Source organism: Podarcis gaigeae, assembly GCF_964106915.1.
Source record: "Podarcis gaigeae genome assembly, chromosome: 2".
Lineage (NCBI taxonomy): Eukaryota > Metazoa > Chordata > Lepidosauria > Squamata > Lacertidae > Podarcis > Podarcis gaigeae.
Genome location: NC_139679.1, coordinates 85,295,462 through 85,310,908, shown reverse-complemented (window position 1 = coordinate 85,310,908; position 15,447 = coordinate 85,295,462). Strand labels below are relative to the sequence as shown.

The 15,447-nt window shown below is 47.0% G+C and overlaps 1 protein-coding gene across 1 annotated transcript; it reads left to right on the top strand.

Moving 5' to 3' along the window:
* Positions 1-2,250: 2,250 nt before the first annotated feature.
* On the top strand, positions 2,251-14,665 carry LOC310839020 (fibroleukin-like). Its single transcript, XM_083727178.1, is given in 5 exon segments — positions 2,251-2,456; positions 2,462-3,098; positions 5,994-6,038; positions 9,560-9,681; positions 11,594-14,665. Coding segments are annotated over 5 exon segments (1,503 nt in total). The 5' UTR covers positions 2,251-2,351; the 3' UTR covers positions 12,188-14,665.
* Positions 14,666-15,447: the final 782 nt, after the last annotated feature.

The window sequence follows — 15,447 nt, the reverse complement described above, 5'->3', positions numbered from 1 at the left end:
CAGCAGGATCTTGGAGACGCTTTGCCTGCGAGGCAGCTGCCCACAACTCCTGGGGCCAGCCCGGGCTGCCAAGTGAGACCCCTGCTTCTTCGGAAATTTCTCCAAAGGCTTCATCCCGCCGACGGCAGTGGGGGCACCCAGGAGCTCAGCTGGGCCCCAGGACAAGGGGTGATCCAATGTGCCCTTTTCAGCTTAGGCCAAAATTGGGGATCAGGGGCGGCACACTCTGCGTGCCTGCGGCGGGGGTGGAGAGACGTACGATCAGAGAGTCATGGCTATGCCAGATGTTGGAGGCGGGCGAAGATCTGGCCAAGAAGGTGGCAGGGAGCTGCCTCTTTGGAGAAGGGAAACGTGTCCGGCGTTGGGGGGGGTGGAGCAGGGGCGCTGCTCTGGCCAACCTTACCGAGCGTGGAAAGGCTTTAGGGGGAGGGGTGCAAGGGGTCCTGATTGACTCTCCCTGCAGGGGGAGTGACCAGAGGCGCCTCCGATGGCTTCGCGTCCTAACGCCCTCCTGAAGTGGTAGGCAGCAAGAGGCAGACAGGTGGATTGCCGTCTACTCTTTGGCCGCGCCAGAAACGTAGCGAGCGGGCGCAACATCTGGGGGTTAGGGTTAGGGGGCGCAAATCCACGGGTTAGGGGGCGCAAATTACTTGCCTTGCCCCGGGTGCTGACAACCCACGCTACGCCACTGGCTCTCGGACACAGTACTTGGACTCTCAGCTCGAGGAAACTTGAAAACTTTATTCAAGAAGTCAGGACATAGACTGTACAATAGCTCAGAGCACGGATTATGTGATTCACAAGCCTAAAAGTAGGGTTGCAGGGGATATACAGAATACTGCTGTCTAAATACTGCAGCCCGGGTGGAAATTGGAAAATCTGGACATATGGCAGCCCATGCCAGCAGTGCTGTTTTTGCCGATTTTCCATAAAAATAGCTCAAAAAATGGTGATTTTGTCAATGAAAGCTCCACAACTTTGCCCAAAAAACCCAACAACTTTTCTGTCCAGATTTTCACTGTTTGAAATATGGCAACTGTACAGAGCTCTTAAGGTACACAACTAAGAAGATGCTAAGACTACATCCCAACACCTGGTATGTTCTTCCTGCTCTGTTTTTAAAGAGTGGGGTGGACCAGTCATTTGCTTAATTCTTTTAGACACCATCAGGGTTTTAAAGCTGTTATCCTATATAACCTCTTACCTGGGAATAAGCTCCATTGAATGGGGATTTCTTTTAAGTAGAGATGTAAAGGATTTCAGTATAACCTACTTAAAATGAGAAACAGTATCCTACTTTTGTTTAGTGTCCTCAGATTCATAGTCGTTCACTTAAGGGGAGGCGATAAGAGACATCAACCAAGAAGAAGGGCCGCTCATTGCTTTGTAACTTCCAAGTGTGGACTATATCACTGATAATTGTATAAGAGGGTATCAGAAAGCAGTAGCTTACTTTCTTTGGAGATGGGTTGCTCAGAACTGCTTCCCAGAACCCCTGCACAATGGTGAGGATGATGATAGTTTTTATTTTTTGTACCCCACACATCTGACTGGGTTTATCCAACAAAGTATAAAGGAACACAACAAAACACCAAACAGTGAAAGCTTCCCAGAACAAGGCTGCCTTCAGATGTCTGCAAAAATTCGTATGATTGTTTATCTCCTTGACATCTGAAGGGTGTTCCACAGAGAGGGTGCCACTACCAAGAAGGCCCTCTGCCTGCTTCCCTGCAACTTTGCTTCTCACAATGAGGAAACTGCCAGAAGGCCCTCGGAGCTGGACCTCAGTGACGGGGCTGAATGATGAGGGTGGAGACCGAGTGGGGCCTTTACACTTTAACAAACCACAGCACCCAAAGTTCTTTGGAGAAAAGCCATGACTGTTTAAAGTGGTATCAAAGCGCTCTAAAGATCTGAGGCCTTAGAGATCTGAGGTCCAGGCTGCTCCCAAAGGAGGGAGAGTTGGTCGGTGCAACTGCGGAAAGCTGGGGAGTGATGAAGTGAGCCTGTCAAGTCTGGCATGGGAGGGCTGTGCACATGACGCCTTCTGGCCTTGGAGCGCAAAGAGGCCTGTGAGCACATGTCTTGCTTAATGGGCGGTGGGTGGGTGGCCACGCCGTGCCAAAGGCCAGCAAGCACTGCGAGAGATTACCGCTCCTTTCACTCAGCTCCCTTGCTAGCATTTGGGCGATTTCCTCGTGCCTTTAATGTCAAGGCAAATTACAGGCCTTTCAAGTCAAAGCCCTCTTGCTGGAGAGCAAAGCTCACTCAAGCCAGACGCTAATCGCTGCCTCCCACAAGGGGCCTAGCTTTAATTGCCCATGACATGCTAATCTGCTGGACAGTCTCAAATGCTCCTTTATCTGTGTGCCGCTCTCCTTTCCCTCCTCCTTTCCCTCGCAGCTCCCCAATCTCCACACTTTTTCTTCGGCGAGGCAGTTTGCCCCGACCCAGCCTGGGAGAGGCAGCTCGCCTGCGGAGACAGAAGCAGCTCTGTTGCAGTAGCTTCCAGCCTGTGCCTTCTTGCATGTCGCGTGTGCCTTTCCCACCCTCTCGGGAGGCATTAAGGAGAGAAATGAAACTCTTCCCCTGCTTTTGTTGCCTGGGCTTCCTCTTTATGGTTCTGCGAGAGTCAGGAAGCCTGAACTCAGACAGCCCCGAGTGCAGCCAAAGAGATGACAACCCAGCATGTGCAGGGTCCCTGGTGGCCATGCCTCTCCCTTCCTCGGAAGGTGGCTGTGATGGGTTGGGGAGCTGCAAGCTCCATGTCCTGGGGCCTGAGGAGCCCGCAGTACCTGAGGAGGTGCAGGATGTCCCTGCTGGCGAGCAGCAGATGGAGTTCAAGCAGATCCTGAAGCACACTGGAGAGCTCAACAAACAAAGCTCTTCCAGGACCAGGACCCTGATGGACCGACTCAGCTTGGTGGAAGCCAGAGTGGTTTCCATGGCATCGGGCCTACAGAAGTTGCAGGAGGAGAGCCGGCTTAATCTGCACCGCTTAGAGGAGCAGCTCAGCTCCTTGGTGACCCTGCTGCTGGGGATCCTCTCTGGCTGCAAGCTGCCTTGCAGCGAATCAGTCCTGAAGGCATCCATTCTTGGTGAGTACAGCAGGGGGTTATCCACTTCCCATTCTGCCTGACTATGAAGAGAGAGATTCTTCTCTCTCTTCACAAACAACAAAGCCCAGTTTGGGGTCTGGTATGATCTGAAGGCTCATGGTGCAGCAGCCTTGCTGAAGCTAAGCAGATCTGTCTGGCAAGTGCCTGGAGGGGAGATCTCCTGGGAATCCTATGTATTCCCATGGTCTCACCCTGACACTGAGATCCAGCTCCGAGGGCCTTCTGATAGTTCACTTGTGAGAGGTGAAGTTACAGGGAACCAGGCAGAGGGCCTTTTCGGTAGTGGTGCCCACCCTGTGGAACGCCCTCCCAGCAGATGTCAAAAACATAATCAGCTGTGTGATTTTTAACAGACATCTGAAGGCAGCCCTGTTCAGGGAAGTTTTTAGTGTGTGATGTTGTATTGCGTTTTTACTATTTTTCGTTGGGAGAAAAGAGGGATAGCTCAGTCAGTAGAGCACGAGACTCCTAATCTCAGGGTTGTGGATTCGAGCACCACATTGGACGAAAGATTCCTGCATTTCAGAGGGTTGGACTAGATGATCCGCATGGTCCCTTCCAACTCTACAATTGTATGAAGTTCTAAATAAAGCCTTGTAAATAGTTCACAGCAGTCTGCTGGGATACAGCCCCTACACAGAGCTTGGAGTGCTGAGCAGGGAGGGAAGGAGGCCAGGCCCCGTCAAGGCAGTCCTCTTGCCTTGCTTTGGTCATGCTGCACCTGGAGTTCAGGTAGGCAAAAAGAGACAGGGTTCCTTGCGCAAATCTTATGATGTGGCTGGACCATGTCGGGTCTTTACTGAGCATTCATTCTGAATGCTCATTCTGTTTATGAGGCCGTTATTATGACAATGAACATTTATTCTTCAGCTTGATTTGCTTCCAGGGTTCAAGGAGGTAGCCGTGTTGGTCTGCCATAGTCAAAATAAATCAAAGCAATTATTTTAAAAGATAGTTAAAAAGGCTCTTCTTAAAAAGCATGCACACACAAGAAAGCTTATACCTAAAACTGCTCAGTTGGTCTCTAAGGTGCTACATTGTAAGTTTTTAATTCTTTTGGAAGGATTCTTTTAAAGACTTTCTTAGATCATAAAACTTTTTTGAAGATTTGATTCTTTTAAGAGAATTTTTAGGCTTTTAAGAAGTCTTTTTAACCATCTTCTAAAAGAATTGTTTTAATTTATTTTGCTTCCAGGGTGTTTTCCTGTGGCTCCTTTGTTCCACCCTTGGTCATATTCCTATTTAAGCCCATCCTATTTAAGTTGGTCTCACAAGGCCAACTTAGCACACATACCAAGTGAGCTGAGCTTGGCATTGTCATGAACCTACATCCTGGCCAGAATAAACCATGGAGAAAATTCCAGTGCTTGCTTTGCACCAAAGCAGTCACCTAACCAGCTCCACACTGCTGAATCAAAGTCACCATGCACTCAAGTGGTCCTGTGAATGTGTCTTGTCTCCCACTTTGGTTCAACGAGGACAGGCAAAGACTTCAAAACCTCAGAGTCCTCATTCCACCTCTGCCTGGCTTTTTCCTCCACCATTTTTCATTATTCCCTTCTCCCTCCCCACTTCTTCTGCTTGAGATGTTCCACTCGTTTTCTCTTTTGATGTCTGACATCTCAACAGTCCGTGTCCCGCCAGGAATTTCCGGACAGATGGATGCTGTATTGATGAGCAATATGTTTGAAGAGTTTGCGGCTGACATTTATGGCTATCAGGCTGACCGATGATGCAATTCTTTCTGTTGGACACAATCCCCCCACTGTTCATCATTTCCTTCAGATAGTGCCCTCTCCCACTCCACATCCTCCCTGATTATACCAGAGCAAGAGAAGAACAAGAGGGACAGTGATGCAAAGACGCTGTTATGGGAGCAGACGGCACAATGCCTGCCCAAGTTATTTTGCTGCCAGAAGCAGAGTCAAAAAGGCAGAGCTAGTGGTAGCACCAGATGCTGTGAAATCAGGGCATCTCGTCACCTGCACACAGGGGACTCTGTGGCTCCTGGATCTATCTAGTGGCAGGGGAGGAGACCTGATGAAATCTTAGGGAAGGCTACCGATGACAGAAAATATCCGCTTCCCAGCCTTAGATGCCTAGGGCTTACATTTGGGTCCTCAGATGTGAAATGCACGAACGTGTTTCTCAATGTTTCCCACTTTAAACTACTGTAGGCCTCCAGGTGTTATTGGACTTTAACTCTCACCATTCCTGGGCATTGGCCAAGGTGGCTGGGGCTGATGGAAGTTGGAATCCAAGAAAGCCAGAGGTTCCCCATCCCTGTCTCATATCCAGGTCTTTATTGAGCATGCTTTGTGGGGTGGTTATCTATGACATTTGTGAGCACTGGGCCTGCATTCATCTTGATTTGTTTGTGGGGTGTTTCCTGTTAGGTGTTTGTTCATCCCATATTTTTCAATGCACTTCCCTGCCACTTTTCAAACTGCTATAAGTCTGATTATTTTTTTTAAAAAAGCAGATTTGTTGCCCTAAGGTGACAGAGCCCTTTAGTCCACCTTAACTGTGCAAACCTCAGGTTCTGGTATGTGCTTGAATCCATCCCACAAAATAATGGGAGTCCCAAGGCACCCTAAGAGAAACAAAAACAAGAATGGTTTGTGTTGCAGGAGGCCGTGCGCCAATGACACTCACAGAAAAAAATGGATCTGAATGTTCCACTTGGGATGTAGAGCCTCCTTGTGTAGAAGCCCCCTTAATGCCTGGGGGGAAGTTATCCAAACACTTAGCAAATCTGTATAATAACACTGCATTGAACTAGCTCAGTCACAGACTATTGAGAATAGAGTGGGCAGTGGCTTTTCTCAAGAGCTTTGCAGCAATCTCACTCACAGACTCCAAATTATCTCCCAGATATAGGGAAAGAGCACAAGATTGAGGAGACACCAGCACTTACAGGTTAGTATAAATCTGTTATGTAACTTAGACTACAATCGTATGAAACCTGAGAGGGCAACCAGGTCCCCTCTCTCCATCATGGTCCATAATCTTGTGTCCCTGATGGTGTTGGGACTCCATCATCAGTAGGACTACAAAGGGTGTGTGTCAGAGCAGTGTGACAAAGGAGTGTGACAGCAAGGCTTAGGTCTGAAAGATTTGAATCCTTCCTGGTACCCTAGATACACGCCAAAACTTTGAATAAATTTACTCCAGCCCCAAAACTGGTGTAAATTGATCCCATTTATTGAGAGAGAAATACAATTTTAAAAAATAAACTGACCTTTTTTAAGAAAAAAAGGGCAAAGGGATGCCCTCACTTGCACCCAGCAAAAGAGCCTTTGGATATTCCTCACCGCCTCCAGTGCCTTTAGTATTTATATAGCCACTCAATAAACATTCCCTGAGCGGCTTACAAACAAATAAAATATATAATAATTAATTGTTAATATTTAACAACGAAGAAAGTGTTATATATATATATATATATATATATGCAGGTTTTGGTGTCCTCGGGTGTCTTCCCGTGTAAAAGTTGGGGTGTCTAGGCGACGTTTCGACGAGGTCTCACTCGTCATCTTCAGGCTGGTGCTTTCGGCTTCTTGTTACTGGAACAGAGCGGGATCTCAATGTTTGAGTTCCTATAAATACTGTAGAGGGGGTGTGGTGTCTAGCCTCCAATGTTCTGGGCAGAGAGGAAGTTCCCAGGCTAGTGTGCCTTTTCTTCTTTTGTTCCTTAATTATTTGAGAGATACCTTGAGTGATTTCTTGAGTGATATCCTGAGTACCACTTAGGTGGGTCATTAGGTGTGGATTAGTTGCTAAAGTCTTTGTGTCTTGACCTCTTGAACTTTGTGAAGAGTTTTCCTGAGAAGATGGCTGTATTGCACTTAGTTGTGCTTTGGCTTGGCTTCGTGTATAGGGGCGAGCTGTGGTTTTGTGGCTTGTGTCAGCCAGATCTGTGTAGGGATTGCAGGGGGGTGCAGCATCCGGAGGTGCCACCATGGACTGGCTACTGGATGGTGTCAGTAATTCATCTGTGGAGAGGGTCTGGGTTTGGGTCTGGTGTGGTTGATTGGTGTTGGCGTTCTGTGTGCCTCTGGATCTGGTGTCAGTTTTTGTGGGGAGGGCTAATTTCCAGATGTCTGGCAAGCGGGATGTGTCGTCACGCTTGTTCATGTTGTGAGGGTGTTTCTCTATCTCGATGGCTTCCATGATTATTCTCTTGTGGTGATGTTCCGTGTTAAAGAGCAATTTGGAATCTGCAAAATTAATTTCGTGTCCTGTTTCTTTCATGTATATATATATGCATATATATATATATGCTTTCGTAGATTTTCACGGGTACAGGAATGCAGGTTTTGGTGTCCTCGGGTGTCTTCCCGTGTAAAAGTTGGGGTGTCTAGGCGACGTTTCGACGAGGTCTCACTCGTCATCTTCAGTTTCTCGTAGGTTCTTGTCAGCTGGAAGGTTTCCTCCCCGTAGAGGTAAGATATTTGCTTTCGTAGATTTTCACGGGTACAGGAATGCAGGTTTTGGTGTCCTCGGGTGTCTTCCCGTGTAAAAGTTGGGGTGTCTAGGCGACGTTTCGACGAGGTCTCACGATGACGAGTGAGACCTCGTCGAAACGTCGCCTAGACACCCCAACTTTTACACGGGAAGACACCCGAGGACACCAAAACCTGCATTCCTGTACCCGTGAAAATCTACGAAAGCAAATGAAGATGACGAGTGAGACCTCGTCGAAACGTCGCCTAGACACCCCAACTTTTACACGGGAAGACACCCGAGGACACCAAAACCTGCATTCCTGTACCCGTGAAAATCTACGAAAGCAAATATCTTACCTCTACGGGGAGGAAACCTTCCAGCTGACAAGAACCTACGAGAAACTGAAGATGACGAGTGAGACCTCGTCGAAACGTCGCCTAGACACCCCAACTTTTACACGGGAAGACACCCGAGGACACCAAAACCTGCATTCCTGTACCCGTGAAAATCTACGAAAGCAAATATCTTACCTCTACGGGGAGGAAACCTTCCAGCTGACAAGAACCTACGAGAAACTGAAGATGACGAGTGAGACCTCGTCGAAACGTCGCCTAGACACCCCAACTTTTACACGGGAAGACACCCGAGGACACCAAAACCTGCATATATATATATATATATATATATATATATATATATATATATATATTTGCAACAGAGGCCGCATAAACATAAACTTGCAACCCAAATTAAGCTATGCTAGACCACAACAGCTGAAGATTAATTAAAACTACAATGTCTCTCCTTCCTTAAGATGACGCGTTTTTATATAAAACCATCAATATACATGGTGCTTTAGTACAGAAGGTTACAATTTAAAATGAAGCCAAAACAAGGAGGAGAAAATATGGGCTTTGGGGGAAGCCAGGAAATGGCTTCGCACTTCAAATTGGTCAAGTCACAGGAGGAAAATGATGCCTTACACACATTTAAAAGTGACTTCTGCCTTAAGAACCTTGTTTAGGGAGATACCCTTCTTGCCATCTCTGTGTGGCCTTGTAAGTGAATGTGTCCATCATTTGAACTGTAAGGATAAATTGAAATAATTGTCCGGTTTATAGAGCATCTTAAGATCTTAAGTTTCCATTCATGTACCACTTCCATTGAATGACATTTATGAGATGATGAGCTTGAAAGCAAGGCACTATTTAGCTTTTAAGGTAAGGAAAGGGTACCCCGGGCTGCATTACAAGATAGGCAACTCTTAAGTGCACAGCTGTCCATCTCTGCTTCCTTACCGTTTGCTTTGCCATAAGGGTACTTTAGTTTTTGCAGCATTTTACTCTTTCGGTGCCTGAGGTACAGTGCTCTTGTAGTTCTGAATTATCACAGTGCTAATTAGTATGATGCTCTTGCCAGAATGAGGAAAATACGATGGCCTGATTTGACTCAAGCTAGTCTTGAAGTGTCAGCTCCCATCTGCCCTATATCATTCTGGCTCTGAAGTCTCCAGGTATGCAAATGCAACTCCCGAGCTCTGCCTAGGACCCACCTGTTATACATTATGTTTGAAGGCAGTCTGAGTGTATGAAGCCCAGTACATATTGGCCAGAACCACATGATAATTTCTTAATTCTTTCGGGAGACCTCCCTTGATTGCTATATCCAATAGCATGTTGAAGCAGGCAGCAGTGCCCCAAGATTGCTCTGGAGGTGCAATCCTGCTCGCCAACCAAACATCTAAGTCTACTGTCATAGAAGTATGTACGTCTTGTCCCTGCCTTCATATTGCAGGATACTCTTTGTCCCCTTTTTTAGCATGCGCGTAACAGTTTCTAGGTGCCATATCACAGAAAAATTCCTGGAAGACAGGTCATGTGTCCAGGACCTGTTGTTTCCATTGCCAGGCCCCTGTGGTTTCAATGCCTTCCAGATGAACCTATGGTCCAATTCAGTCTAAGTCAACTTTCTATGTTCCTATATACTTTCAGTGGAACCCTCTGAAAAATCTGAGCACACGTATCCTCGGGATTGTGCAGAGATCCATAAACAGGGCATCCGAGACAATGGGATATACACCATTCAACCCATTCCCCTCCGTCAACACTTTGAGGTAAGGTAGGTAGGTTTGAGGTATCCTATCTAATGGAGTAAATAAGATATGCATGCAGCCAACTGGGTCTCCATTTGGCCAAAGGTAGCACAACTGCAATATGCATTCAACTCCTTGCTCCACTCTTGCCATCATTGATGCAGATTAGAACCTTCATACACCTGCCCATCAAAATATATTGAAAGGGCGGTACAGTGGTACCTTAGTTCTTGAACGTAATCCATTCCAGAAGACCATTCAAGTTCCAAAATGTTCAAGAACTGAAAACTCAATACGGAAGCTTCAATTCAATTGAGAAAATTGAAAAACACAGCGAAAGTCGTTCGACTTCCTAGGCACATTTGAAAATGGAAGCATTTACTTCTGGGTTTTCGGCATTTGTCAACGGACACATTCGAGAACCAATGTACCACTGTAGTAGGTAAAAATTATCCTTTTTAACATTGCACTTATGGCCCTCTCTCCCCATGAGCAATGTGTGTCCCCAAGTTCCTTTTAGACTAGGACTTTGCAAAGTACCCTATCAAGAAAAAAAACCTGGTTAGATATGTTCCCCATGGCAAGAAAGATTATGTGCAGCCACTGAAAATTCAAAAACCTAATGCTAAGTGTGTGGTTCTTAAAACGGGAGCATCCACTACTCAGTTGATTAATTAGTAAAATAAATACATGCCCAGATGGGACACTCCTGCAATAATGCTGCACAGAACAGACACCACAGAATCAAAAATAATTAGATCTAAACTGCTGAAAATAAAATTTCCAAAATGGCGCATGAACAGGCAGGCGATGAGTTTCTGCCACTTACCATTAATCATATCTGCATGGTTTTCAAAGGTTATTTAGTGAGAGCAGTGGCGTAGCGTGGGGGGTGCAAGGGGTGCCAGCCGCACCGGGCGCAACATTTTGGGGGGCGCACTCGGAGCTCTCTGCCCCTACCTGGTCCTGGCTCACTCTCTCTCACAGTGCTGGCTGTGCGAATCTGATCCGAGCTGCCGGGTCGCCGCCCACTGTGGAGGGGGAGGGTGCCAGGCGTGCGTTGCGGAGCGGAGAGAGAGCGAGGGAGGGACTATCTGGGGGAGGGAAAATGCAGCGGCCGCCCAGCGCAGAGCTGAGCGCGGGAGAGAACTACATCCGACCAGCCCAGTTTTGGAGGGAAGGTGTTAGTTGCGGCGGAGCCCTGGCGCCCCGGGAGGCTGGCCGGGCCGGTAATGGGGCTGGCCGGTGGCGCCGCTGCCATCCTGCGGACAAAAGGGCTTCCGCCCCCGGCCGAGCCCCCCCCCCCCGCAAAACCAGGAGCAGCTCTCTGGTGCTCGAGGGCTTCGCAGGCCCTTCATCCCCCCTCCATTGGCACCTCAGCCCCCAGCCCTGCCTGCGCGGCTCCTGCGTCTGGGGGCGCGCTCGCGCGGATGGGGTGCCGCTCCCCGCTTGCAAATGGTGCCCGTAAGGCCACATCAGAGACGCCCCCGGGACCCAGTTGCTGCCTTCTTCCCCGCCATGTGATTAAGCCTCGCACTACTTTGTGGCAGTGGTGTAGCGTGGGGGGTGCAGGGGGGGCCGGCCGCACCGGCCACAACATCTGGGGGTTAGGGTTAGGGGGCGCAAATCCACGGGTTAGGGGGCGCAAATTACTTGCCTTGCCCCGGGTGCTGACAACCCACGCTACGCCACTGAGTGAGAGTAATGAGAATTCACTTCTGGAGCTCCTTAGCCCTGTTCCCCACTGATGAAAATAGTTCCTTAGAGCAGCCAAAGACCATTAAACCTGTTTAAGCACTTGATATTGCCTGCAGAGTGGAAAATTTCCAAGGAGAGCATGATGTCACAGCCTGCTTCCGTGGGCTGGAGCAAGGGCTCTTTTTCAGGCGCTCCAGTGCTTCTGCCAATTAACCTTCGCCTTGTGTATTGCCAGGCTTACTGCGACATGGTCACAGATGGTGGCGGGTGGACCGTGTTCCAGCGCCGGCAGGATGGCTCTGTGGATTTCAACCGCACTTGGCAGGAGTACAGGCAGGGATTTGGGAGCCTGCAAGGGGAACACTGGCTGGGCAATGAGCACCTCCACAGCTTAACCCGCCTGGGCCAGCATGTCGTGCGCATAGAGTTGGAGGACTGGCATGGCGTCAAGCGCCATGCTGTTTACCGCAAATTCAAAGTGGCCAGCGAGGCCCACAAGTATCGCCTGACAGCCCGGGAGTATCAAGGCAGTGCAGGCAACGCCCTGAGCTACAGCCGCAACTACAACCACGATCACAAGTGCTTCACAACTTGGGACAGCGACAACGACAACTACCCCATGGGCAACTGCGGTGCGTACTATGGGGCCGGCTGGTGGTTCGACTCCTGCCTGGCAGCCAACCTCAATGGGAAGTACCACCATGGACGCTACACGGGGGTGACCAGCGGCATCTACTGGGGAACATGGTACATTCTGGTTGACAAAAGGACCAATCAGAAGTACTCCTTCAAGAAAGCAGAGATGAAAACAAGGCCCGTCGGCTTTTAAGAGGAGCCTGCAACCAGAATGCCTGGTGCATGTGGACTTGCGGCAGGGAGACTTTACAGAGATAAATTAAAAGAAAATAACCTGCTACTGAGATTTGACTTGGGAAAAGCAAGTTCAAAACAGGACAAAATCCTACTTTGTGGTGGAGAATCTTAATACACCGAAAACAAAGGATAAATAGGAGCAGTCACCAAGTTGCCCACAGCTCTTGTAACAATCGCAAATGCCCGATTCTACATTCAACGTCAGTCACTGCCCTTCCTTTCCCATCTCATGATCCTGGGCAGTGTTGAGTTATATCTGCCATTCTTCCTACTCCACAGTGAAATTCATGTTTGGGTCAGAACATATCCGCAAGGGAACTTGTTTTGCAAGTGGCTACAAACTTCCATTTGTAGCTTGGACACACATCACATTTGCCTCACCCTGTTTCATGGCTTGCTCTTTAGGCTTACGGTGGGCACGTGAGCAAGTTATCTGGAGAGGAATCATATAAAGGGAACAGGTCTTAATAATATATCCAAAGTATTCTACTTCAGCTCAGCCCCTCGTTCAGATTTCTACAGAAAGGACTGAAAGCCTTGTTGAATTATCCGGACCTTTCCAATGCTCCATTTCTAAAGAGGTAGCCAGGGCTACTTAGCCAGAAGTGAATGGGGATGCGCTAAATTGTAGGAAATTAAAAGCAGCATTCTGAATTATATAGTGACTTCCAGAAGATTAATATGCTTTTTCTGAAAACTGGCAAGCAGTTAAAAGTTGCCCTTTTATTTTCTGCCCAAGGTTGTCAGATCCAGGCCAAGCAGGTACTCAGATAACCTTTGTGCAAAGAGAAATGCCTGACCTGTAGTTTGGGCTGCAGCAACAGGGAATGCATCCTTACTCCTTTGGGGTGGTATCCTGACCCATATATGGAGCAGGCTACGGAATGAGTGATGTCCAAGGCTACTGCACTCTAAAAGAAATGCAAGAGTGTTTGCCTCCAACAGAATGTCTTCAAGACACATTGTGGTTCTTCAGTGGTACACACTAGTGTGCTCCAAGCCAATTTGGGAATCACTGCTTTAGACATGCTTCTAAAGGCATGAAATAGTGTTAGTGATAGCCCACCAAGTGCCTTTATTAAAAATATTTGCATTTGTAAGTAATCCCAAGCCTAAAATCCAGAGAGGTACAAAGTCAGGGAGGTTGTTAACTAGTAGTAAGAGAAGTTTCCTCGATTACCTGCAAGAGCATGAGAACCAGATTTTCTTCATTCCATTTCCTCGGTTTTTAAAACTCTGGCTTCTAACTCCTCCCACTATTAAATGTCAACAGCTATAGAATTGGCTGGAGTTAAACAAATTAGAGACATCAGGTGGTTCAAATACCATCCCTTTGGGGGCACTTTCATGGTTTAGGATGCCTGAAGCTCATGCTTGATAATTCCTTGGCACAAAATCGGTGTTCCATGAGTAACCAATATGCTGTAATTATAGTCAATCAACAAAGACTTCAGAGCCAGAATGATATAGGGCAGATGGGAGCTGACACTTCAAGACTAGCTTGAGTCAAATCAGGCCATCGTATTTTCCTCATTCTGGCAAGAGCATCATACTAATTAGCACTGTGATAATTCAGAACTACAAGAGCACTGTACCTCAGGCACCGAAAGAGTAAAATGCTGCAAAAACTAAAGTACCCTTATGGCAAAGCAAACGGTAAGGAAGCAGAGATGGACAGCTGTGCACTTAAGAGTTGCCTATCTTGTAATGCAGCCCGGGGTACCCTTTCCTTACCTTAAAAGCTAAATAGTGCCTTGCTTTCAAGCTCATCATCTCATAAATGTCATTCAATGGAAGTGGTACATGAATGGAAACTTAAGATCTTAAGATGCTCTATAAACCGGACAATTATTTCAATTTATCCTTACAGTTCAAATGATGGACACATTCACTTACAAGGCCACACAGAGATGGCAAGAAGGGTATCTCCCTAAACAAGGTTCTTAAGGCAGAAGTCACTTTTAAATGTTAAGCTTTAGGTCAGGGATGAAAAACCCTCAGTCCTACAAATGTTGTTTGACTACAACTCCTACAATCCCCAATCATGGAGTTAGAATTCAACTTTTGGGAGTGCTGCCACAGGATCCTCATCCCTGGTTTAGGTATTCAGCCGTCAGATTATTTGTGAGCCCTTTCACATTGCCAGCCACAGTTTTAACCCCGAGAGAACTTCACTATTCGGAGTCTTGTAGCTATTATCATGTTAACTCAGTGGCTACTGCTGTAATTCTCATTGTAGGGCAAATGTAGATACTGTGTGAAGAAGAGTTGGTGTACATGAGGCTGACACTTAAAAGTGATTGCTTAATTGCATGGTATGAAGATATGTGGGGAGGGGAATCAACGCTACAAGATAAACATGTATTTACCTACATGTATTAAAAAAAAAAATCAGTGGTGGAAGTTACCTTCTCATCTTAAGAAGTTAACAGAATATCGACTTCTTGCTTTCCAGTGAGTTTGGCGCCATCTGGTGCGTAAACTAGGTCAAACCAAATCACAAACTATTTATAGTGTAACAATGGATACTCCCTCAAGGGGGAACTGGCTCTTCACACAAGGCTCATTCCTCTCATAACACACTTTTTGCGAACCAATGCATTACAATGACAAGAAGATACCCCAATTCTGTACTGTGATTTTATCTATGTTGTGCGCAATGGCAAGAGAAATCTTAGGAATTTTTGTCCACCCGCAGCAACTTACATGCTATATTAAAAAATGAAATAAAAACTGAAGCTGTTCAAGGCACAATGAAGGGGGGGGGGGACCTCAGAAATAATTTACCTGGGAAACACACTCTCCTCCCCATCTAAAAAGCGAGAAGGAACAGGGGAATGTGTGTTAAACTCTCTGGAAAAGGAGTCATATAGTTTGACAAAAATGGTTCTGCCTACAAAACTTCCAAGTGATAGCATATTTTGCACTGGTTGATTATTAGGTGATTCAGCATTACATCTTGAAGTATATCCTACAGAGTTTTGACCAGGTCAAACAACACCTAAAAATCACACACATTCATAGGAAGATCCAACTATTGCTACAACCAGCATTAATGCAAGTCAGTTTGTTACTGGCCGCAGTAATAATTCTAAAAGCTCTTAACAGCTTAGAGGTTCAGAATTCTTACACAAGATGGAGCATGAGATAAAGATAGCCGATCAAACATAATGTGGTGCTCATTACAGGAATCCAAACGGCACAGGACACTCTAAT